General features: G+C 40.7%; 1 protein-coding gene and 2 long non-coding RNA genes across 17 annotated transcripts in view; 1 reads left to right on the forward strand and 2 right to left on the reverse strand.

Moving 5' to 3' along the window:
- Window positions 1-669: 669 nt before the first annotated feature.
- On the reverse strand, window positions 670-5715 carry LOC112657963 (uncharacterized). 2 transcript variants are annotated; one of them, XR_003135406.1, is made up of 4 exons: window positions 5613-5715; window positions 4418-4484; window positions 3709-3771; window positions 670-874 (listed from the first exon to the last, which is right to left on the reverse strand). It is a non-coding gene; the product is annotated as an uncharacterized LOC112657963 (long non-coding RNA). The 2 variants fall into 2 exon arrangements; XR_003135404.2 differs by lacking the exon at window positions 670-874 and adding an exon at window positions 1143-1355.
- Window positions 5716-5806: 91 nt separating this feature from the next.
- Window positions 5807-24022, forward strand: part of PPM1A (protein phosphatase, Mg2+/Mn2+ dependent 1A) — a 48172-nt gene continuing 29956 nt past the window's right edge. Inside the window, exons 1-2 of one of the 13 annotated variants that reach the window (XM_049113640.1) lie at window positions 5808-6086; window positions 8231-8698. In XM_049113640.1, the coding sequence (XP_048969597.1) occupies window positions 8662-8698 (37 nt within the window). In that variant the 5' untranslated portion in view covers window positions 5808-6086; window positions 8231-8661. Of the gene's footprint in view, window positions 6087-8230; window positions 8699-8842; window positions 8962-9589; window positions 9893-10167; window positions 10359-10571; window positions 10597-24022 lie in introns of those variants that run through there. The other 12 variants (XM_049113641.1, XM_049113642.1, XM_035719778.2 and 9 more) reach the window with 12 other exon arrangements.
- LOC112657746 (uncharacterized) overlaps window positions 6522-24022 on the reverse strand; it is a 52916-nt gene continuing 35415 nt past the window's right edge. Inside the window, exon 5 of one of the 2 annotated variants that reach the window (XR_004817904.2) lies at window positions 6522-7847. This is a non-coding gene — a long non-coding RNA (uncharacterized LOC112657746). Of the gene's footprint in view, window positions 7848-21613; window positions 23116-24022 lie in introns of those variants that run through there. The other variant, XR_003135267.3, reaches the window with a different exon arrangement.

Consider the following 24022-nt stretch of genomic DNA (forward strand, 5'->3'; position numbering starts at 1 on the left):
CTCTTTAAGGATTTATGAAACTGACATGAAAGGATTTTTCTACTACCACTCTTACTTTTCTAAAATCTTTTCTCCATATTGCAGCAAGAGCAAAATATAAATCAGATCACATCATTCCCCTGAATAAAAACCTCCAGTGGTTTTCCATCAAACTTGAAATAAAATCAAAATGCTTGCTGTGGCCTATAGGCACCCTGCCTACATAGCACTCTCTGCACCTTGACTGTGCCCCAGACATCCCAGAGTTCTGTTGTTCCTTGACATGCCAAGAACACTCCCACCCCAGGGCCTTTGCTCTTGCCTGGGCTTTCCCCTTACAGCTTTACATGGTGATTTCCTCTGTCATCCTTGCCTGCCCAGCAGCCACCTCTCAAACAGGCTTTCTCTGACCAGTTGGTGTAAAGGAACCTTCCCTTTGCACCCCCTTCCACACTGCTTGTCCAGATCATTCTTTTTTTTTACATCTATTACAGTTTTTATTCCTAAGAATCTTGTTTGTTTTCTGTTAACCTCAAATAAGCCCTATGAAAACTACCTTTCTTCTTCACAATATCCCTAGCCTCTAGAGCACTGCCTGGCATTTTTGAAGTACTCAATACCTATCGATTAGGTAAAATGCATGGTGGTGACTCAAGCCTATAATATAAAAATGACAAACACTATAACATATAAAATACAGGGTTTGGAACCCTTCTTTTAAAGCAGTATAAGAAGAACAATCCAGAGTTCTGATTTTGGTTCAGAACCAAATGATCACCTCTGGTGTAAACCGCATAAAGTAGAAAATCACTAGAAAGGTTCAGCAGTGTGGTGGGTGGCAGACTGCTCCAGCAGAGGATCCTTGTCATAGGTCACACATACATTCCCACAGGCCCTGAGGAAGCCAAAGGTCTAGAAGTCAAAACAGGCCTTGAAAATAATAATTTTAGCCTTACCACCGACAACTCTATTGTGAACCCATGTAGACCTACAGAAGAGATAAAATATTGCATGAAAGGTGTCAAATCATTTGCAATGTGTTATGAAAAGTATCATGTGCTTTAAAGAAACAGTTATGTTTTCTTGTGTGTCTACACACCATGATATAGGGCAATGTGTGTTTTTTTTTTTTTTTTTTTTTAAGATTTTATTTATTTGTTCCTGAGAGACACAGAGAGAGGCAGAGACATAGGCACAGGGAGAAGCAGGCTCCCCACAGGGAGACCAATGAGGGACTTGATACTGGATCCCGGGATCATACCCTGAGCCGAAGGCATGCAGATGCTTAACAGCTGAGCCACCCAGGGGTCCCAATGTGGTAGGTTCTTTCTGTGCAAGATCTCTTCTGTTTCTGCAAGGTGATTATTCCTATGTTCCTGATGAAGAAACCGAAGCTGAGAGAGGTTAATAACTTGTCCACAGGATAAACAGAGCACAGATAGGCTTTGGGATGTCCTTTTTGGTTCTCACATGTTTAAAATATTTAAAAATGATTGTTAAGAATATCTTCAAACAGAATAAATATGTTCTTCTCCTCCACAGTTTTCACCACTGCCTGTTGTTATGTCCGGCCTGGCCTCACACTTGCAGTGGGCCTGCCTGGCCCCTCCCACAGGCTCTAGAGTTGTCAGTCTCTGACGCTAATCTGAATTCTTCCTTCTACCTGCTGTTTCTCTACAGGAAGCCTCTGCCCTGTTTGTATCATTGACCGGATGCTCTCTAAGGACCCTTGCGCTGGGGGTCAATGCTGTTACTCTGGCTTTTGTCTTGCTAAGTGGGATTTGTAAAGAATAAGCCAACAAGAAAGGAAAGTCTTGGGAGAAGGCAAGAGAGTTTTCCTTGAGTAGAGAGAGTAGGAGAATGGAATTGGTGACAGCTAGAAATAAAATTCTGAGATAGTGGTGATTTTACGGGTAGCATGAGAAAGATTTTACTGTTCAATGTGCTGTGTACTTCCTTTCCCAAGACATCTTCAGCAAAGGCACCATGTTTGGACTTGTTCTTCTTTTCTTGGATGGAAAACTGCAGTGGAAAGGGCCTCAAGAAGACCGAAAGTCACCTCAAGTGGGCCAGTCAGCCCCTGGGACAGAATAAGCAGTGCCTTTGGACTCAGATGGTCTCAGATCTGAAAAGAGCTCTCTTTCTCAGCCTTATTTTTCTCTTCTGTTAAATGGGGGGTGGGATGGAGTATCTTTTGTTGCCAGGTTATTGTGAGAATTAAATAACACCCTTAAGGGGCCTGGTATGGAGCTTGGCATATTCTAGACCATGTTCATTCCCTTCCCCTTATATTGAACTAGAATGGTCTTCTCTGAATTCCCATGAATTGGTTCTTGTTCTGCTCTGCAGAACCTGAAGGGATTCTATCACCTTTTTCATGTGATAAAATTTTAATTTGTCTAGAGCTTTCAAGAAAATGATATCCATATCAACATCTCTGTATCAATTGCTCTCAAGCCTAAAATGACTTCATTTTTCAATTACTACTTTTACTACCTGATTAAAAACACTTTTAAGAAAGCACCAAGGGATGCCTGGGTGACTCTGTGAGTTAAACATCTGCCTTCAGCTCAGATCATGATCCAGGGTCCTGGGATGAGCCCCACGTTGGGCTCCTTCCTTGCTCAGCTAGGAGCCTGCTTCTCCCTTTCCTTTGCCCCTACCCTGCTTGTGCTCTCTCTCTCTCTCATTCCAAGTAAATAATAAATAAAATCTTTTAAAAAAGGGAAGAATCAAGATAAAGATTAAAAGTTACTCTACATACTGAACAAATCCTTCAAATATTAAATAATAAGTATACATCTCACCATACAGCTTTTCTAAAGACAAAGGATCTAATTTGGTAATTAGCTAATCTTATTGAGCACTCACTAGGTGTCAAGGATGTACCAGTTCTTCTGTATTTGGCTGATTTTAGCCACAAATAACTGAATACAAAAATAAAAGTGGCTTAAACAATGAGAAATATTATCCACTCCCACTCCCAAAATAAATTCCCAAGGTAGACAGTTGCAAGAGTGGCTCAAAGGCTCAATAATATGCAGGACCCACCCTTTTGTCATCATTCACCTCCACATTACACTGGAGATGGCTCAGAAGTTCCAGGCTCACTCACAGACATGACAGCACATGGTTGAAGAAGGCATTTTCTCTTGGGTGACTCTTCTTATTAGGAAGAAAATCTTTCCTAGATCCATCTCCCAAGACTTTTCCCCCAGGTTCATTGGTCAGAACTGCCTCACATATCCATGTCTTAGGCCACTACTTCCCAATTTTTTCACATCATGATGCAAACAGAAAGATACTGTTTTTTATGATGTAAAGGCGTACCTGGGTGAGGTTTCTTGTGGCCAGACAGGGCAGTCTCAGCAGCTGACCCTCACTCAAATATTCCAAGGGCTTAAGGAATCAATACATTGTCATATCTTTAACTCATTCAAGACACACCAGTGTGTGCTGGCATAATGATTGGAAACTGTGCTCTAAGCTATGAGAGAGACTAGGAGAGACATTATCCATCTTCAAACTGTAGTGAGAGAAAGATCCACCAGTGAGAAGGAAGAAGGACATGGTGGTCAAGGACTTACTTATCAATGATGTGAGTGCTCTTTTGCTGAACTAGTATGCTGGTAAATATTTAATAACCAACTTTCTGAATACAGTTCTGACATATCTGTTGGTTAGTATTTTGATAAAACTGCAACAGTAAACATGTATATGGGAACTTACTTGTCAATGATGTGAGGGCTTCTTTGTTGAATTGGATGTTCTGTGCCATTCACCATATAACAGCTATAGATACAACAAGCTTTTTAAAGTTTAATCTGCATGAACAGCTTCTTTGTCACTTAAGTCTAGACAATCAACAAAGCCTAAGTCAAGCCTTGATTTGTGGCACTTAGTGACTTCCATGGTGTAAATATTTCTTCATAGCCAATTTCAAGCTACCAAAGTAAAGTCACTGAATACAGCATTGGGGAGAAATGTGCAGTAATACATTATAGAGAATTTTCGTCACACAGACACAATACATGTCAGTAACCTCAAGAGCATAGATAATAGTAAGATACATTAAAAAAATTTGGAAGTGATGAGTTTTTAAATATACTTTAGCTTTGTTTACATTTTCTTTAATTGGATGTTTTATATAATTTAATTTTTAATAATGATTCTGTTTAACAAACAACTGGAAAAATTCCTGAAAATTTAACAGTCTCCTCTTATGAGGTAGTATAAGCCAGTTCCACATGTCACTGTTGACCCTAAGTCCTTGCATATGCCACCGAGTCTCCTTACTGCCTTTATCACTGCGTGTAAAAGCTAGGACCATCTGTAGCACACAGGGAAAAACCTGGCTACCAAGTATTACTTTTGGTGCCCCTGTATGGCTGCTACCCACTCAGTTTTCTCTTCTGTAAAGGATTAGAACAGTTCTTACCTTGCCTACCCATAAAGGATGCTGTGAGGATTAAACTAGTTGGGCCTAAGTGACAGTGCTTCGAAAACTGCAGAGGCAGATACAGAAAAAAAGCCTTTAATATGATGATCATTTCAGCACTGGTTTTCAACCAGGCCACCATCATTAAGGATGCAAAATGTGTTGCAGCTTTCAAAGATATGGTTTCATTTTGACATTTTCTCTAATGCCCATGGTAGACAGTAAACACCCAGAAAAATTGTTCTTAAGAAATCCAAATTTTTGCTAGTCTTCATCCACTAAGAGTAGCTATCTATGTTGGGAGAAAAATGATTCTTTTTACTTATTTCTAGCTGCTGTTGGATTGTCTGAGGGGATATCTCTCTGGGGTTGTAAAATGCATCTTATTTTCAATAATTGAATCAAGGTCCTTTGATTTTTAATTTCGATTTTTCAAGCTCCTTTGCTTTTTGGGCCAATTCATGAAGTTATTTGGCATGGATCATGCCCTTCTGTTCAAGATGGTTTCCTAATCTTAAATTGGATTAAGTATCCCAAATATCACAGGATGAAAATTTAAACTTGACTGACTTTATCAGACATATACATTGAGCTTACTGAACTTCTTGGTCTGTAGACAACCTTTCTGCCAAAGCCTATCTCACATCAGGCCCTTAGCCTATGCTGATCCCTCTGCCAAGAAAGCTCTTCCGTGATTCTTTGCAAAGTTGACTCCTCCTCACCCTTGAATTCAAATGCTATCTTCTTACAAAGGTCTTCTCTGAACATCCATTTTAAGTCATGTCCCCAATCTATTGCCTTCATAGCACTGATCCCAATTTTAATTTCCTTATTTGTTGCTTCTTTGTCTTTACCCTGATTGTAATATCAGATCCTTTTGCCCCTTCATGTCCTTATCTACTACTAGTCTGGCATATAATAACTATCTGTAGAAAAAATGAATTTGTCCAAAAGGATCTGCACCAATGTTGTGGGGCTCTGGCCATTTATAGTTCTCTCTCTCTCTCTTTTTAAGATTATATTTATTTATTCATAAGAGACACACAGAGAGAGAGAGAGAGAGAGAGAGGCGATCATGACCTGAGCCAATGGCAGATTGAGCCACCTAGATGCCCCCATATACAGTTCTCTTGTAGGTGAGAGCCTACTGTAAAGACTCCCTAGGATTTGGCCTGTGGTGTTCATGGTCACCCACATTTCTCCTTAAAAGGCCCAGGAGGGGAGAAGTCACAGAGGTAACATGAGACTGCTGGCTCCCATCTGCTTCACCCTAATGGAGCTGCCTCAGTGATGTCACATAGGACTGGATTCTCTAATCCTTTTCATTCTGTGACAGTGCTTTCAAGACTTAAGGTTTTCATGGCCCTATATGGTGGGGGGAGGGGGAGGGGGGAGGATGGAGAAAAGAGGGCTAGGGTGGGGGGCATACCCCCCACTCATAAAATTAGTTTAGGGGCACTATCCACTAATATGTACTGCTTCAGGAGAAAGTGGGTAGCAGAGGTTATAATTTGGACTAAGCTAAGAAAAAGTGAGAAGAGAAGAATGGGGAAAAAAAGGGCAAAGGGGATTAAGAAAGAACAGAAGAAAGGGAGAAAAGTGATAAGGAGAAAAGAGAGAAGAGGAGGACATACGAAGAGGATATTTGTGAGAAAGACACGTGCAACAGGTAGTGAAGGTGGAGGAGGAAGGAAGAGTTGAAATTCTGTTCTGCTTGGCTTGGTGACTCTTGAGTAGTGACTGACTTTAGTGTGAAAGGATGGATGGCTCAAGTGAAGAGAATTCTCACATACTCCCCTCAGGGGGTCACTTACATATTCAATCTTTAATTTTGAGGGGCCCAAGCCAGGCTGTCTCATAAGTTATTCTCCTGGATGGATTCAGAATAGTAATCTGGGAACAAGGAATGTAACCTTCACTTTTTTTTTCTTTAACATTTTATTTATTCATCACACACACACACACACACACACAGAGGCAGAGATATAGGCAGAGGGAGAAGCAGGCTCCCTGCAGGGAGCCTGATGCAATACTCATCCCAGGACCCAGAATCACTGGCTTAAGCCAAAGGCAGACACTCAACCACTGAGCCACCCAGGTGCCCCTGCCCTTTTAAAAGATTTTATTTTATTTATTTATTCATGAGAGACACAGAGAGAGGCAGAAAGTAACCTTCACTTTAAGTTGTGACTGTGGAAGAACAGAGGAGAGAGTATTGCTAACCAGAGCTTCTGATTCCTCACCTCAGCCCCCATCCTCACCCCATGCCTTTCGATTACTGGGCTAATGGCACACAGTTAAATTCAGAATTTGAAAGCCAATCTTTCAGAAAATCCTCCTCTTTGGTAACTGAAATGTAAACAGATTTGCAGAGCAGGGTAGAATAGTTTTACAATACACCTGTAAGAATTATTAAAATACAATTATGGGAATATATTCTCACTGAGGTTTCACAGAAACTAAGAACACCCTAAATACCTGTAGGAGGCCCACGCAAAACCTTGTAGTTCAAACAAAAAGAAAACTTTTAACCCTATTGTTTCCAATGTCCTTTCCTCCCTTCTAAATAGTGGGGTTTTGCCCATAGCATAGTATTTCAGGAACATAATGTTCAATATAATATAATAATAAGGAAGGGGGTATTATAATATCAAACATATTTATTCAGACAATATTAAGATATCTTTGTTCCAAACTTTTCCATGGTTATCTTATAACCCATGAGATTCCTAGTTCATACCAAAATGTCCCTGCAAGCTGTATCCAGAAATAAGAAATAGTAGGAAGGTACAGCTTTATCAGCAATCTGTGGTACACTCTGTAGCCTCCTTAAAAATCTCTTTATGCTCATGTTTTCTATTTTTCTACCTCTTCTGCTATAATTGACCCAGATTCTCCTACATGTGTAGAACAGAGAGAAGAAAGATGTGGAAGCCTAAAGGAAGGAAGCAGAAAGATAGGCAAGGCCTTTAACGTTCTCTATGGTCCACTACTGTCATTGGCTACCCAGGCTCTGCTTTATGAACAAGAAAATTTGTTTTCCAGGGGCACTTCAAATAATGGTTGCCACATGGGCTTTTCAATTTCAGAATTGTAATGAGTCCACTAGCATGCTAATCATGCTGTTACTTGTCTGAAGTATTAAGGATTTCAATACGGCACAGTTTCAAAGATCTTTGATCTAATTTCCCCCTTTTTGGCAAGTGTACGGAAAAGTAATTAGGAAATGTGTCCTCAGATGATACCGGGACCAAGTGCATAAGTGAATTTTATTTTCACATTGTATACCTGGAAAAGATCCATCTCTGTCTTCCTCTAAGAAATCGTAATGCCATAAACATTGGGTAGAGTGATTTTCGGGTTCCTTGAAGAATTGGCCTGCCAGTGACTCTTTGGTGAAACCGTTTTCGCTTGTTGTTAGGTTTCAGGCCTAAATGTGAAAGGAAAAGAATCATCCAAAAAAAGTCATGTAGAAAAAATTGGAGATGGCTTTCACAGCTTCAAAAACAGCTAAGTGTTCCCTGAGTGACAGAGTAAATAGATTTTGATATAAGAGTTGGGGCAACAAAGTGCTTTTAGGATATACAAAGTAACAGGGTATATATTGCTACAGGGAGTTCTTAAGATAAAACGGAGAGGCCTCCCACAAATTTACCTTCTTATTGGCCAGAACACAATTTGACTAATATTTTCAGGTGTTCTTTTTTTAAAGTATTTGCCTCCTGCACTTAACTATTTGGTTTTTTATTTTTCTTTGTCTATACAAGAGCATCTTTTTAAAACACGGCTTTTTCTTTTAAACTTCTCTTCCAGCAAACGTGGTATGGGTCCAACCCATGAACAGGTTAAGCTTCTGACAAGAGAGGGAAAAGACACCCCAGCCAATGGGAGCTCGTGCTGGTGATGTACTGCTCCCAGTTCTGATTCATTGGCCGCCTAGGGTTTGTCATTCTATCCCCGCGTCTGCAAACAGCGTGGGTCGGTTTTCTGTAGTCCAGCTAGCTAAACTGGATTTTGGCCGCCTGCATATGCAGCTGCAGTTAGGTTCAGTTGCTAACTTCTAATGGAAGCAGCTGATAACGTTTCTGATTATCCTCAAGAAAAATCTTGCGTTCCTTAAACCTTGCTGGAGGTCGTTGGAGGTCCCCTGTGACAGAATCACGTGACTGTCTAACATGTGCAAATAAATACGATGTGGAGCCTGATGAGCTGCAGATGGAAAACCTGCCAGAAACTCAGAGCATATGCCCCGTGCGTGTTATCAGTGGCGCCCGCGCATGGGTGGGTGCCGGGAGGGTGTTGCTGCCCTTGGGGACCAGAGGTGTGCGGCGGGGGCACCTGCGAGGGGCAGTCCGGGGTCACCCGCGACGGCGGCTCCGGAGGGGAGGGGCCCTGGGGGAGGGGGTTTGGCGGCGGCCTGGGCTCCGCAGCGCGTTCAAGCCGCAGCAGCTCGGCGGCAAGTAGGCCGCGACTGCGCCCGAGGCAGGGGGAAGGACGGGGTCTGCGCTCCGGGCTCTGGGAGCCGCGTCCTTGCGGGGAGTGGGGTGTGTATTTAAGACCAGTGGGAGCGCCGGGGCGGGAGGAGCCGACGCCCTAGCGGGAGCTCCCGACTTCTAGCTCCACGGACTGCCGGCTTCGGAGAAGCTCTCCATGGCCGGGGCTCCTGACGCTCACACACCCGGCCCGGCCCCCAGGGCCGGGGGCACGAAGGTCCCGGTCCCGGTCCCGGTCCCGGTTCCGGCCCGGGATTCGGATGCTCCCTTCGGCCTCGGCTGGGGCCCCGGCCGCGAGGGGGCTGCGGCGAGAGAGGCTGGGTAGGGCAGTGACGTCACCCGCGGCTGCCCCTCCCCCGCCGGCCGGCCCTCGCCGCAGTTCCTGCCCGACGACATCCGGGTCTCTCCAGCTGCTCCGCCGCGCCGCGCCGCAGCTGTAGCGGCCGCCGGGCCCGCGGGGCGGGGCGGACGGAGGAGTCGGGGAGGGGCGGCCCGGCGCCGTCGTGAGCGCGCCTGCGCGGGGACGCGCTCGAGGCGGCGGCGGCGGCGGCGGCGGCGGCGGCGGCGGCGGCGGCGCTACGGGCGGGAGCGCGCGCGGGAGCGAGGGAGCAGTGGTCTCGGCGCCGGCCCGGCCCGCAGCTTTGGGTGCTCGGGCGGCTGCAGCGCCGGAACGGGCGGTTGGGGAGGGGGGGTGGGGGGGCGCCAGGCAGGTGAGGCGCGAAAGCGATGAATCTTCGGCTCTTCCTCCTCCTCCTCCGGGACCCGCTCTCCGCCTCCCGCTCCAACGCCCGGATGATCTGAGCCGCGAGGGCGCCGAGAGCCGGGGGCCCGGACGCAGCCCGGCTCCTCCCCTCCGCCGCCCCCTCCCCGGCCCGACCTGGCCGGCGGCCGCCGCGGTGACCCCCTTGCAGCCCCCTCCCCGGTCGCCGTCGCCGCCGCTGCCTTGGCCGACCAGGGACCTGCCCGCCCGCGGCTGCTCCGGGTAAGCGCGACGCTCGGGCCGAGGGCGGGCGGGCCTGCGCGGCGGCGGCGGCGGCGGCGGCCAGGCCTGGGCCTGGGGCCTGTAAACAAGCCGGGCGTCTGCCCGGGCGCTCCCGGGAGGAGACACGACAACTCCACCCCCTGGCCCGGCCTCCTCCCCGAAGCCGGGCGCCGGGCGGAGAGGGGTTAACGCTCCGCGAGGGCGGTGGCGGCGGGGCGGCGGGGCGGCGGGGCGGCGGGGGCGGGGTGTCGGGGGCGGCGGCGCGGGGAGGGGGCGCGACCCTGCCGCCGCCGAGGCCCGGCGGGTGTTCGCGGCCGCGACGCGGGCGAGGGCCCCAGGCCAGCCTGGCCCGAGAACCGCGGGCGGAACTTTTCCGGAGCGAAGAGTGGGGCGTCGCGGCGCCCCCACCCGCCGGGCGGCCCAGGGCTCCAGCCCCTGGGAGGGAGGCCTGGAGGAAAGAAGGGGGGTAGGTTTCCTTTGGACCGGGCTTGGCCTCGAGGCACCAGACCCTGGAGGGTTTGCTTCGGGTTTTGTAGGGGGGCTGAGCTGAGCGTGGGGCCGCCCCAGAACTCAAGTCTGTGATGCCGCCAGCCCATTCATTATTGAGACCTCGAACACCTCCCCTGGAGTCCATCACCCTGATTCCTTCTCGTATTCTTGACTGTGCGAGGAAAGTTCTTCTTGTTAAGAGTTCGGTGGTTGAGGTATGGGTTCTGTTCTGCTCGTAGATTTAAATATTTTCGGAGAGCCTCCTACCAACCGCAGTTTAGATACGTTTTGAAAATTTCATCACCGGAGGTATTTTTCCTTTTCTCTTTTCAAGCACCGCACGGTACTTAGAAACCCACAAAGGTCATACTTAAGTTGGCCGAGCCGAGAAATTAGACGCGCCGCCCCCATCCCCACCCCTGAATTTTCTGCAAATTGCACTGATGAGCGGAATGAATTTTAAGAAGCGGTTGGAAGAGTGACGGGAGGAGGTATAAAAATCAATGAGATACAGAGGTATTGTTTGACCAGAGTAGAGGGTTTTTGACATTATTGAAAGAGATTTAATTTTTTTAAAAAAATTGTTCTGAGGGAAAAGGCTTGATCTTTTCAGATTTGCATGTTGGGATTTTAAACACAACCAGGTTTTAGATGCAACGAGCTCTGAAGAGTCAGAGGATTTATTTAAACGGCCCTCTGCTGAGCCTTAGGGGTTCCAGAGCTCAGAGGGTTCAACCGAGCTTACTCTTCAATTCCTCTTCAACCGCAACAACTTCACTGTTACAACTTTTGTATTCTTACATGGTGGGCCTTTTACAAATATTGTATTTCTTTAGCACTTTACAGATTAGAAAATTGATTAGGGAGACGGTGACCCACTCTCCTGTTTTCTAATCATAGATGTTACCTTTGATCTAATGTTTCTTTGTTAGTAAATGATTTGAAGCACAAAGTAACATTCCTTGACCTGACGTTGTAGTTGTGTTCTTACATGTAACTCGTGGATCTGAATAAATATTCAGTCACATAGGGATGATTACTTTTAAGCTTCAGATTTAGGCAGTACCACATTATTGAAACCTTAATGAGAAGCGCACATGGAAGTTACTTAAGACATTTTTGATTTGATATCATCAAACATTATTCACATCAGTGAAGTGATTTCATTAGGGGGGAGGTATATAAGACCAGGAAGTTTGGCTAGCTACCTCAGTATATATTTGAGAAATAACAGGGTTGAATGATAGAGTAAATAAAATTTATTTTTTAGGGGTGCCTGGGTTGCTCAGTCCGTTAAGCTTCCAATTCTTGATCTCAGCTCAAGTCTTTATCTCAGGGTCATGTCTCAGGGTTGTGAGTTCAAGCCCTGCCTTGGGCAGGAGCTTACTTAAAATTTTTTTTAGTTTCTTTTTCGGTGGAAATTTACATAACTTTCTTTAAAAATTCTTTTTTAAAAAAACAGATTATATGTTTTTTGTATTTTAGTTTGAAGGGCTGGAGAGATGACCATATTTACAGTATAACATGTTGAAGGGAACACTGTACTAGGGAGATAAGAATTATTTAGTCATGGCTGTGCTCCAAAGTAAGTGTCCATGGACAAGTCCTTTAACCTTTTGAGTCTCAGCTAAAAATCAGTAAAGCCAGAGTGGTATACTATATTAAATTCATGGCCAGTTGTTAAATTTTTTTTATTCTTTTAACATTGTCTATTCAATATGCCTTGACAAAATGCCTGGTATATGCCAGGCACTTAGATGTTTCAGTATTCTAAACCTGCATGCTATTTAAAAATAAGTGTCTTCTTTAAAATAATTTTGAGTTGGTGATTGGTCTTATGGGGTGATATTCCTGTAGGTGGGCTTTATTGATTTTTCTGTTGGGAATGGGATGTCTTGAAAAACTTGGGTGGAAGAAGGATGGTGATTCCACAGGAGACAAAGGGTGGTTGAGACTACAGGTTTGAACAAGCACAGGACCCTTGGTAGTTTGATGTGAAAGGCATTATAAGAACATATTATGAAGGTGTTTCTGTGAGTTCAAGCTGGGTCTTGCTTATCTTGACTTGTTAATAAACCTTTGTCTGAGAATTTGTTTCCTAATACCTAGGTTTTTTTTCAAAGGAATCCATAGCAGTGTCATGTCACATGGTAAACATTGCTGAGCAGTTACCAAAAACTTAGTCTTCTAATTTGTTTAGATTATACCTAGACTGTTTATTATAATAGCTAATAGAATGTGTAGCTAATTCTGGCTTAGCTATGAATGCTTATTTATTTAGAAATTAAAAACTGAAGAGTGACGTACATATGTCCACAGGGAGCTTGTTGTCCCTGAAATGCTCACCTATGAGAGCTGCATTAATTTCTTAAGCTGTAAGTCTGTGATCATGTAGATATAATTAATTATAGGGTGATATTTTGACGATTCGCCTCCTTCCCCCAAGTGATTACCTAACTCTTGCCTAGGCACCTGACTCTTGAGTAGTACTGATTACTTTCCATCCTTAGATCAGAGAAGGGAAGCAGCCATGTAAGAAAATCGGCTCAAACGGAGTCCTATAAGAGTTAAGCAAGAAGATAAAACAAGGTGTGGCTCTGTGAAATATGTGGACCTTGGGTGAGGGGAAGGTGTGAGGCAACTAGGTAAAAGTTTGTATCTTCCTATACCTTAGGTAGTAACTTATGCCAGAATGTGTTCTTTCATCTCAAATAATGTTGGTAACAAATTTTTAAAATTCAGTTTCTTCATTTATTATCGCATTTATTAGCCAAGAAATTCTCTGAATTTCTATCTTAAGAGATTATTAACAACCCTTATATGAAAGAAGCTTGGGTTAAATTATATCAAAATCAAAAGGTTGATTATATTTTTCTTTTGCTCTTTCTAATGTCTAATGTATTTCATGTTACATGAGTAACAATTTTATATTTTATTGAGTCTCCAAAATATATTCCTTGATGATTTTGACCTTTGCATGCCCTTGCTGTCTATGTACTACCTAGATAATCTCTTTACCTAGCTTTTCTTTTGCTGAGGCAGGTAGGAGGATAGAGAAAGGAAACGATTAAGAGAGGTGAGCTTTATATACCTTTATCTAAAATGTAACAGGCTTTAGAATTTTTTTAAGAAACAGAGGGAAAAGTACTAGATGTTTAATGTGTATTAATAAAGTAGACTACTGATACTGTGTTTATGAAATTAGAGATGTTTTAAACATTCCTTGAATAAATGTGTGATAAAAGAGGGAGATTGAGTTTTTATAATTCCTAGTATGTTTATATGGAATCCATGGACAAAGTTTATGTAGTATTCATATTTAGGATCTAGATTGTTAGGGTTTTGTAGCTGATATGATTTGAATTAAAATCCTGTGAGAACAGACTACTTTTGATACAGAATAAAGTGAATAATAAAAGCTATAGTTTATTAACCATTTGTCAGGCTTTAATTTTCCCCACAACCCTGTAAATTATATGATGTTATTTCTGTTTTACAAATGAAGAAATATGTACTCATAGAATCTAAGTAACATGCCAGGATCAGAACTGTGTAGATATAAAACTATTTTCAAAATATTCCTAAGTGAATTTTTCCCAGCTAGATGAGCCGTCTTTTTCCTAGGAATCAAAACCTGAAAAGCTGAATGTTAACAATGTTAACACTATGATTCGAATTCCTCAAATTAAATGATACCTTATAAACTTATGAATAAAGTCTTCCAATACAGGAGTCTCTTCTGAAACATTTGGAAAAGATTTAAGAAGTTCATTTTCTCATTTCCTAAGTTTCAGGAGTCAACAGAGCGAAACAGTTTTATGTCTTCAACTATCATTGTTTAGATTGAGGAATAGAATCAATATGAAATTCTCAAATGGTTGATATCCTTAATGAAGGACTAAGGGAACTGTTTCTAAGTACTTACAGTCATACATAGAGCCACATTAAAGGCTTTAGAGAGGAGTTGGTAGTAAAATTTCCTGATGGGGTGACTTGGAGCAAGTTCCTCAATTTCTCCTAGCCTCAGTATTATGTGTCTTATGGGAGAGCCTTTCTCATAAGGTATTCTTGAAGATTAAGCGAGATGATTGTTTAAAATACTTGATGTTTTCTACCATGAAGAAAGTACTAAATAAATAGTAGCTGCTATTGAGTTTGTGAAATCTCGAGATAGAGGAATAGAGACTTACTGAGTGTGAGTCTTTGAGTACGGTTTTAGTAGTGATCCTGGAAACCTTACTATGAGAGATTGAGTAGAGACTTTAGAAGAAGTTATAAAAGTTGTAGGCATATAGAATTTACATATAAAAGTTAAATGTTAAGAGGTAATTGAAGAGAAAGTTGAGTATGAGTAGATGTATTTGACTATATGAAGCTGAAGAGGTCATGGGTTTGAGTTAATGGTTGGGTGGGAATAGATGATTAAATAGAGGATAAAGAGTAGAGTAATAAAGCAAAGGTGAATGTTCAGACTAGAATGATCAGTAAGTGAAGAAAGGGTGGGTATTTTGAAGAGAAGGTACAGTTTATGATTAGAAATGAGCAAAAAGATACTGCTATGGAAAAAATACAAGAGAGTAAGAAAATAAATTCTAACTAACTCTAGTTCTTGTAAAAAAAAAAAAAAAAACCAACAATAGGGAGTCTTTATATAAAAGGTATAAAGGCCAGGGCATCTGCGTGGCTCACTGGTTGAGCATTTATTTGCCTTTGACGCAGGTTGTGATCCCAGGGTCCTAGGATTGAGTCCTGCATCGCCTCCCCCTCTGCTTATATCTCTGTCTCTCTCTGTGTGTCTCTCATGAATAAATAAATAAAATCTTTAAAAAAAATAAATAAAGGGTATTAAGGCTTTGTAGTGGGTCCTGTGTTATTTAAGGTTGAAAAACTGTTAGAATAGTGCAGGTCTTATCACTTCATACCCACACCATGGTTTTTGGCACTCCAGTTGGTCTTTCCCCCTTTCATTTTGTGCTGTCTCTCTCTCCTCCATTCTATAAACCATCACAAACTCCTTAAGTACTGTTTATATCGTATTATTTCTCTTCTCAGTATACTTCGGGAATCCCTTTTTTCTCTAGGATAAAATTTAGAATTTGCTGGGCATTTGACACTTTACATAATTGAACCTCAGGACTGATCTATTTCTTTTTTTTTTTTTTCCTTAAGATTTATTTATTTTGGAGAGAGATTGAGTATGAGGGGAGTGAGTGGGGGAGGGGCAGAGGGAAAGAATCTCAAGCAGACTCCCCACTGAGTGGGGAGCCAGATGTGGGACTTGATCTCATGACCCATGAGATCATTACCTGAGCCAAAATCAGAAGTCAGATGCTTAACCATCTGAGCCACCCAGGCGCCCTAGGGCTGATCTATTTCAACCAAACCAGTACATTTGCCATCTCTGGAACACACCCTGTACTTTTATCTCAGTGGATCGATGCTAATGCTAATTGGTAGCTTGAAATTCTTGCCCTTCCCTTTCTAGCTTTTGCTTTCCTCTTTATCAGAGCTCATTTCTAATATTTCTTCTACAAAGCATTCTCTGATCAGTGTTTGATCTCTCATTTCTCTGTACTTCTGTAGCAGTATCTCACTGTACTATTAGCATGGCTTTAGTTGTATACTTTATTGCTAGGTATTTGTGTTCTAATTATAACTGTGTTCAATGTAATCATAAAATTTTGAAGGGGAACATACAAGAACTTTTTATTATCCCCAAAGCTTACCACAGTGGCTTGTGGATAGTAGATATTCAGATATTTTGTAAATATTAAGCAAAATCTGCCTGACAATAGAAATGATTGCTGTAGGAGGTGATGGAAAAGTTAAGAGCTTTCAGGTAGCAGATACGACTGACTATTTTTCCTATATATTATTTTGGCTGAACCTGGATATTTAAGTGTGAAGATTATACAAATCAGAAATGCGACAGAGTTCTTATGTTGGTATAGAAAATTAGGTTGATTGATTCTAGACCTAAAGGTTTCATTTTAACTTCCAGTGTTTTTGCTTTGAGGGTTAACAGGACATTCATAATTATGCATTTCTTTCCAGATGCACGATACTATGCATATATACCTTTACATACCTTTACAGATACTTGCACTAGGCAACCTTTTAAATGAGAGCTGTGGAATCACAGTAATTAGATGATGTATTAGTTAAAGAAGGGAGATAATTGATTGAATTTGAACCAAAGCAAATACCTAATAGATGAGTGGTCTGTTTTCATAAACATTTAAGCTAAATTTTAAACCATACCAGGGGATCCCTGGGTGGCTCAACGGTAATTTAGGGCCTGCCTTTGGCTCAGGGCATGATTCTGGAGTCCTGGGATTGAGTCCCCCATTGGGCTCCCTGCATGGAGCCTGCTTCTCCCTCTGCCTGTATCTCTGCCCCCCCCCCCAACCCCCCCGTGTGTGTCTCTCATGAATAAATAAATGAAATCTTTAAAAATAAGTAAATAAACCATATCAAAACTGTTAAACTATTTCCAGTATTTGGAAAATGCATAGTAAAATTTCCTTTATTGAATTTTTAAATGGATAATTTTATATAGGCAGTCTGTGGTTGCTTAGGCCCATTTATTGGAGTATGATACTAATGAGACCAGAATAATTTGATTCTTTGTGGCCCTTTTAAGGTTTTCTAGCCTTAACATGAGCTACTAATAATGATAGCTGACATTATTGAGCAGTATGCCAGGCATTATCATAGAAAAATTTTAATTACTATATCATTAAATCTTCCTATCTGTATATGAGATAGGTACTATTATTACTTGTATCTTAACAGATGAGGAAATTGAGACAAAGGTTAAGTTACCTTTTCAAAGTTTCACAGCTAGTAATAGAAGTTAAACATGTCCTTGGACTTTTCATAGTTAATATATATATGGGTCACTGCAGTTTTATTGCTCCTGCTAAAAAACTGTTGGCAGTTGTGATGGTTTAGAAAATCCTTGGTTATGAGGGTAAGACTACAGTTCCATTGTATCCAGTGAGTGAATCGGGATTGAGGTGAAAGTATACACTAAATTTGAAAAGTGTGGTATCCTATGTTATGTCAGTTCCCTTTTAGAACTTTTCACGGAGCTATTAAATTTTGTAAGACAAGAAAAATATAAGATATAAGCATAATACAACTAGTACCACAAGCCATACACAGCTTTGCCTTATGGCTTATTCATTACTTTGCAACCCACTGACAAATGATTTCATCAGTCCTTTATTCAAATTAAATTCTTAGTAAATTTAAGGAGATGGTCTTAAACACAAGCTACCTAATTAAGCTTACAATAGAAGATACACAATAGGGGCACCTGGGAGGCACAGTTGGTCAAACATCTATCTTTGGCTCAGGTCATGATCTCAGGGTCCTGAGATGGAGCCCCACATTGGGCTCCTTACTCAGCGGTGTCTTCTCCCTCCCCCTCTCTCTGTGATCTCTCTTGCTTTCAGTCTTTCTTAAATAAATACAAATTAAAAAAAAAAAGAAGTTATACCATAAATGGAGTATTTCAGTATTAAGATTTATTAAAAATAAATTCCTTGAAAGCAGGGACCAGGTTTTATTCACTTTAATAGATACTCAATATATGATTGTTTAATCTTTGTAGTCTACTTGCTTATTTTCTGATAAACACTTGACAAAGAAAATTGAACGTGAGCCAGAAGTATAGCAAACTGTGAGAGCATAGGTCTCATATAATCCATTTTAAATTTAGGCTAGTTCTTTTATTTATTTTTAAAATATTTTATTTATTTATTCATGAGAGAGAGAGAGAGGCAGAGACCTAGGCAGAGGGAGAAGCAGGCTCCCTGTTGGAAGACTGATGTGGGACTTGATCCCAGGACCCCAGGATCATAACCTGAGCCAAAGGTAGACGCTCAACCACTGAGCCACCCAGGTGCCCCTAGGCTAGTTCTTTTAATTCATCTGTGACATGACCATTCAGGCAAAGATGTAGATAAATGGGTTGGTGGTGGTGGTGTTGGTGTTACTTTGTTTTGAATCATGCTGTATGTAGCTTAATTCTTTTATTTAGAGAATATGTATTCAAGAATTATTGTGCTATTTCTAAGAATGTAATTCATTACTGATTTTGAACAAATGCCTTGGGGTTTTTTTTAGCACTTTTTTTTTTTTTTAGCATGAATGGTAGAAAATTGCATCTAACTTGGTATTATGTCTATAGGAGATGCAGCTTGCTTACTTACCTTTGTTATCAAAGTTCAGAAATGAAAATATTAATGATAAGGATAAGCAAGGAGTGCCTATATAGTGTTTTTGTGGGTTTTGTTTTGCAGACCATTGCAAAACTTACCAAGCTTTAGAAAAATATCTCTGCAGTATTCCATCATGCTTCAGAATGTAAATAGTTGGTAAATAAAATTTTCACTTTCTATAAAGCAGTAGATTATTACCCTGGCTGAGAGTCTTCTTATAAGGCTGTTTTGGATATTAGGGGCTGATCTTAGATGTGGCAATTTTTGTTTTGTCCGCCCTCGGCTTAACCCCTTTATTACTCCATATTCTGTCATCTTCATTTTTCTCTGTGTAAATGCTTCCTGATAGTATAAGCAAGTAAGTACTTCAACTAGTCAACCATCTAGTGTGATCTTGTACTAGTTTGCTACAGCCAGTAGAATAAGGAGCTCCTTACATGCATATGGGATTAATTCATTTTATATACAATAAAACTCCCAGACTAAGTTAAAGATGTTCTTGTCTAAAATACATTGAAAGTGGGTTTCCTAGCTCTCAGAAATTATTCTTTTGTGTCTAAATTACCTTATATTTTACTTCTCATATAGAAAACACTTTTTATTTTTTTTTTTATTTTTTATTTTTTTAGAAAACACTTTTTAAAAAAACTTACCCATTCGTGACCACTAATTGAATGAGCAGATAAATAAATAAATAGCTCAGGGAAAGAGAATGTATAGGCTCTACCTCTCATCAGAACTACATCTTTCTCTTTTGTCCCCTCCAATATATTTTATGGGGCATTTTTAGTAATGAGAGTGTCAATGATGTCAGGAAACTTAAAAATCATGAATGAACACGATCTGAAAATCAAGTTTTTCTTTTTTTTTTTAATTTTTTTTTTTTTTATTTATTTATGATAGTCACAGAGAGAGAGAGAGAGGCAGAGACACAGGCAGAGGGAGAAGCAGGCTCCATGCACTCCATGCACCGGGAGCCTGATGTGGGATTCGATCCCGGGTCTCCAGGATCGCGCCCTGGGCCAGAGGCAGGCGCCAAACCGCTGCGCCACCCAGGGATCCCAAATCAAGTTTTTAATTGACGAGTTGCACATTTGCTTTAGAAACCAGTATTTTCTTATTAGAAATAATTACATTTCTTTGAGATTTTAAAAATTAGAACTATGCATTCTGTAGAATAAGAAAATGGAAATGGTAATATACAGTTTGTTTTCGGGTCCTCTTCTATGGGAATACATTTTCCTGGGGAGAAAAGAATTCCTAAGTCTGTTGACAAGAGAGAAGTCATGATGATGGCTATCATTCCTTTGTCCTACATATTAAACAAGTGTCTCACTATTTATAAAGTATTATGACTAGAAAAGACATGATCCCTTCCTTCATGAATCTTAAAATCTAAAATGAGAGAATTCACAGGGTCTTATATACTATGATGAGGGTGAAATACAGTATTCTGTGAGCTTGTGACTAATGGTAGATCTATTTCCTGAGACAGAGAACTGGTTAGGAGAAGCGGCAGGGAATTGAGAAATTCATTTTAGGTCATGTCATTTGAGCTGTGGCTAATCAAGTATAGGAGGTAGTTAGATATATTTTTAAGCTATTAGAAAGATGGAATTTTCACTTAAAATTTTTTTCCTCTTACTTCCCCAACACCTTTTTCTTTTTCTTTTCTCTATTCTATTCTATTCTATTCTATTCTATTCTATTCTATTATTTATTCATTCATGAGAGACACAGGCACAGAGACCTAGGCAGAGGGAGAAGCAGGCTCTGTGTGGGGAGGCTGATGTGGGATCCCAGGACCTCAGTATTATACCATGGGCCAAAGGCAGATGCTCAACCACTGAGCCATCCAGGCGTTCCCCCAACACTTTTCAATACACACAAAGCATCTCATCAAAACTTGTGGACTCAGTGAATGAATCTTTTCTTCAAAATGTTAGATTTTATGGACAGAAGTCTTTCTCTTAGAGGCAAATACATTTTGGTTCTTCTAGCAGTGACATTTCATGTGTAAAATACTTAAAATTGCTGCATAGTTTGTGAATAAACCATTTGTCATCTTAAATATATAATAACTTTTATTTTCCCCTTCTTTCAGGTTACTATCATACATTTATAAGTGTTCTGTCACACAGGGGGTTTTGTTTGTTTAGGCAAAAGAAAAAAGAATGGATTGGCTAAGGGAGGCAGTTATTATTTTCTAGGTCAGTCTCAGTCTGAATCCTCAAATATACAAGGATTAAAAAATTAGCAAACTGGAAATTGAATCCACTTCTGTAGTCAAGTTTCAAAACTGAGAAACTGGAAATAGTTAACAGGTGAGGCAAATTGAGATTGTGAATACTATTGAACATTCTTAGAAAACTTTGAAAACTAAATATGCTTTCCACATCTTTTCAATGTTTTGCTCATACTTTAGTTGTTAGTGGAAATAGGTCAGTATCTAATTTTTATAGTCCCTAGAACCCACCAACTAAATTAAGCTTAGATATTTTTCAGGTAATTATGTACTTCTAAAGTTTATTTTTAAAATTGTGCAGGCACATACCTTTGTTGAAACTTATGACTACCTCATGGAGTATGTAATTCATATTACAGTACATGTCTAGAAGATATTGATATATTAAAAAATTGTGAAATATGAAGGAAACCTCAAAAGTGGCAAGCTCTGTCTACACGTACCATGTGAAATTGAGACCCCTGCTAATACCTACACCAGGCAACTATGGTTTCGGTAGTTGTAAATTTTTACCTAATTCAGCAAAGACTGATTATTTTTTAATGATTTTTGGTAGGAAAAAAAATGACGTGTTATGGACTTAATGGAAATACTATTTAGCATAGAAGAGTTGTATCTGACTTATTTTGGTTGGTTTGGTTACTTATGGTTTGCTTTTTGAAATTTCACTTTTAAGGTTAATTCAGGGCATTTAAATTTAGATATTTAACTCAGTGACACTCTTGCATTTTAATTCATTTGGATGAAATTTGATTTTTTGGAAAAAGTATTTAATTCAAAAAGTGAAGTCAATATTTAGCTGAAGCTATAAGATGAAATGTTGAACTGAGGAAGTTTTCAGTAATTTTTGAAAAAAATTTAATATCGTATTTTCCATGTTGCTTCATATACTCCAGTCATTTTTAAAATCTTTTTATGCAAAATAAAATATAGATACAGAAAACTATAAAACTATTAAATGCAATCTTTATTTTTTAATAAAACTATTAATAGTTTTAATAAAACTATTAAAAAGCAATCTTTTTAAATGACTTTACTGAGATATAACTCACATAGCATAAAATTTACCCATTTAAAGTTAGCAGTCAGTAGTTTTTAGTGTATTCACAAAATTGTGCAACCATTAACCACAATTTAATTTTAGAACATTTACATCACCCCCAAAGAAACTTTGTACTCATTAGCAGTCACTCCACATTCTTCTCTCCCCCAGCCAGTATCAACCACTCATCTACTCTCTGTCTCTGTACTTTTTTTTTGATATTTCATATAAATGGAATCCAGATAACTTTTTAATCAGTTAATTTCTGGCCTTTATAAACAGCTTGTATATCTTGTGAGATAACCAGTGATGAATAATGTAGCTTCCTTTTGTAGCTTAAATAATGGTTGTTTCCTCCTCCTCTGACCAGGAAAAATAATTCAGTAATTGGGAGACTGTATCCAAATTTAATTTTTTTTTTTTATTTATTTATGATAGTCACAGAGAGAGAGAGAGAGAGGCAGAGACACAGGCAGAGGGAGAAGCAGGCTCCATGCACTGGGAGCCTGATGTGGGATTCGATCCCGGGTCTCCAGGATCGCGCCCTGGGCCAAAGGCAGGCGCCAAACCTCTGCGCCACCCAGGGATCCCTGTATCCAAATTTAAACCGACAATTAGGCTCTTCATTAGTATTAAAATTTCAAAGACTATATATCATTAGTCCTCATCCAGAAGTGCTTTTTACTGTGGGTTGCTCAGTAGTTCTTCAGCTTTCCCTAAAGTATTGGTGGAGTAGACATTTCTCTTCTGTCTTTCAAACTCAGGCTTGCAGTTCACAGAAATGTTTCCCCTTGCAGCTGACTTGCCCGAACTCTATCTACCTTCTTATTCCCCTAAATCCAAGAATTAGAATTAAAGGCAAGAACAGGAAAATAGAAGACGAAATTGATCAGTCTGGGCAGGGACACCGTTCTACTGATGAGAACAGGAATAGAAATGGTATAAAATTGGCAAGGAGACTGAATTTGTTTTTGTTTTTAAGATTTCATCTATTTATCTGAGAGAGATCATAAGCAGGGGGAATGGGAGGGACAGAGGCAGAGGGAGAAACAGACTCCCTGTTGAGTAGGGAGCCCGACATGGGGCTTGATCCAGGACCCTGAGATCATGACCCGAGCCGAGGGCAGACACTCAACCGACTGAGCCACCAGGCGCCCCAGGATACTGAATTTGTGAACAGAAGAATAAAACTTGGAGATTGCCTAGGAGAGAATAAGACCTAGAGGGAAGAAAGAAAAGGCAAAAATGTCATGCAGTAGAAGATAATGATTTTAAAAAATTTTCCCTTCTGAACTTTTAGTTTTAGTTATCATGTCAATGAAGCACAAATGAAATCCCACATTTTGATAAGGTTTAGTACCCTTGACATACTTTCTTTCCAGAACTCTGTATAGGAATTTTGAAGCTGAACTATAGTCATGTGTTATTTTTTTTGGGTTATTTGAAGATGTTCAGGTTTGAACCAGTGTAGCATGGGAAACCATTATCACCTTGGGATACTTTGGAGAAATCCCACAGAGAATTGAATGGCACTGTCCCCTGAGGGTTTTCAAATTGAAGGGGTAAAATCCTATTCTGAGTGCCTCCATACTCAATGGACTACTTCAGGGATCTAGAATTAGCACGAAAGAAAATCTTTTTTTTTTTTTAAGATTTTATTTATTTATTTATTCATGAGAGACAGAGAGAGAGAGAGATAGGCAGAGACACAGGCAGAGAGAGAAGCAGGCTCCATGCAGGGAGCCTGATGTGGGACTCGATCCTGGGTCTCCAGGATCATGCCCTGGGCTGGAGGCGGTGCTAAACCGGTGGACCACGGGGGCTGCCCTTCGAAAGAAAATCTAATTTGAATTGATCAAGGGCCTTCTGGTTGGATTAGAATTGTTAGTGGGATTTTAGGTACAATCAGTAAAAGTGCCTCCAAAGAGCTGCAGTCATACATATAGCAATAAAGTAGCAAAATCCTGTAATAAGCAAACTCAAAATTTGGGAGAAGGGGAGTACAAACTAATGGGAACTGTTTGTACTTCTATTTTACACCTTGGATGATATGTTTAAAACCTCGTAATCAGGTCCTTATCAGAATATTGCCTACAATATTTTGTGTGCAACTTTCTAGAGGAGCA

The sequence above is a fragment of the Canis lupus genome, chromosome 8 (genome assembly GCF_003254725.2).
Source record: "Canis lupus dingo isolate Sandy chromosome 8, ASM325472v2, whole genome shotgun sequence".
In the NCBI taxonomy this organism is placed as follows: Eukaryota; Metazoa; Chordata; class Mammalia; order Carnivora; family Canidae; genus Canis; species Canis lupus.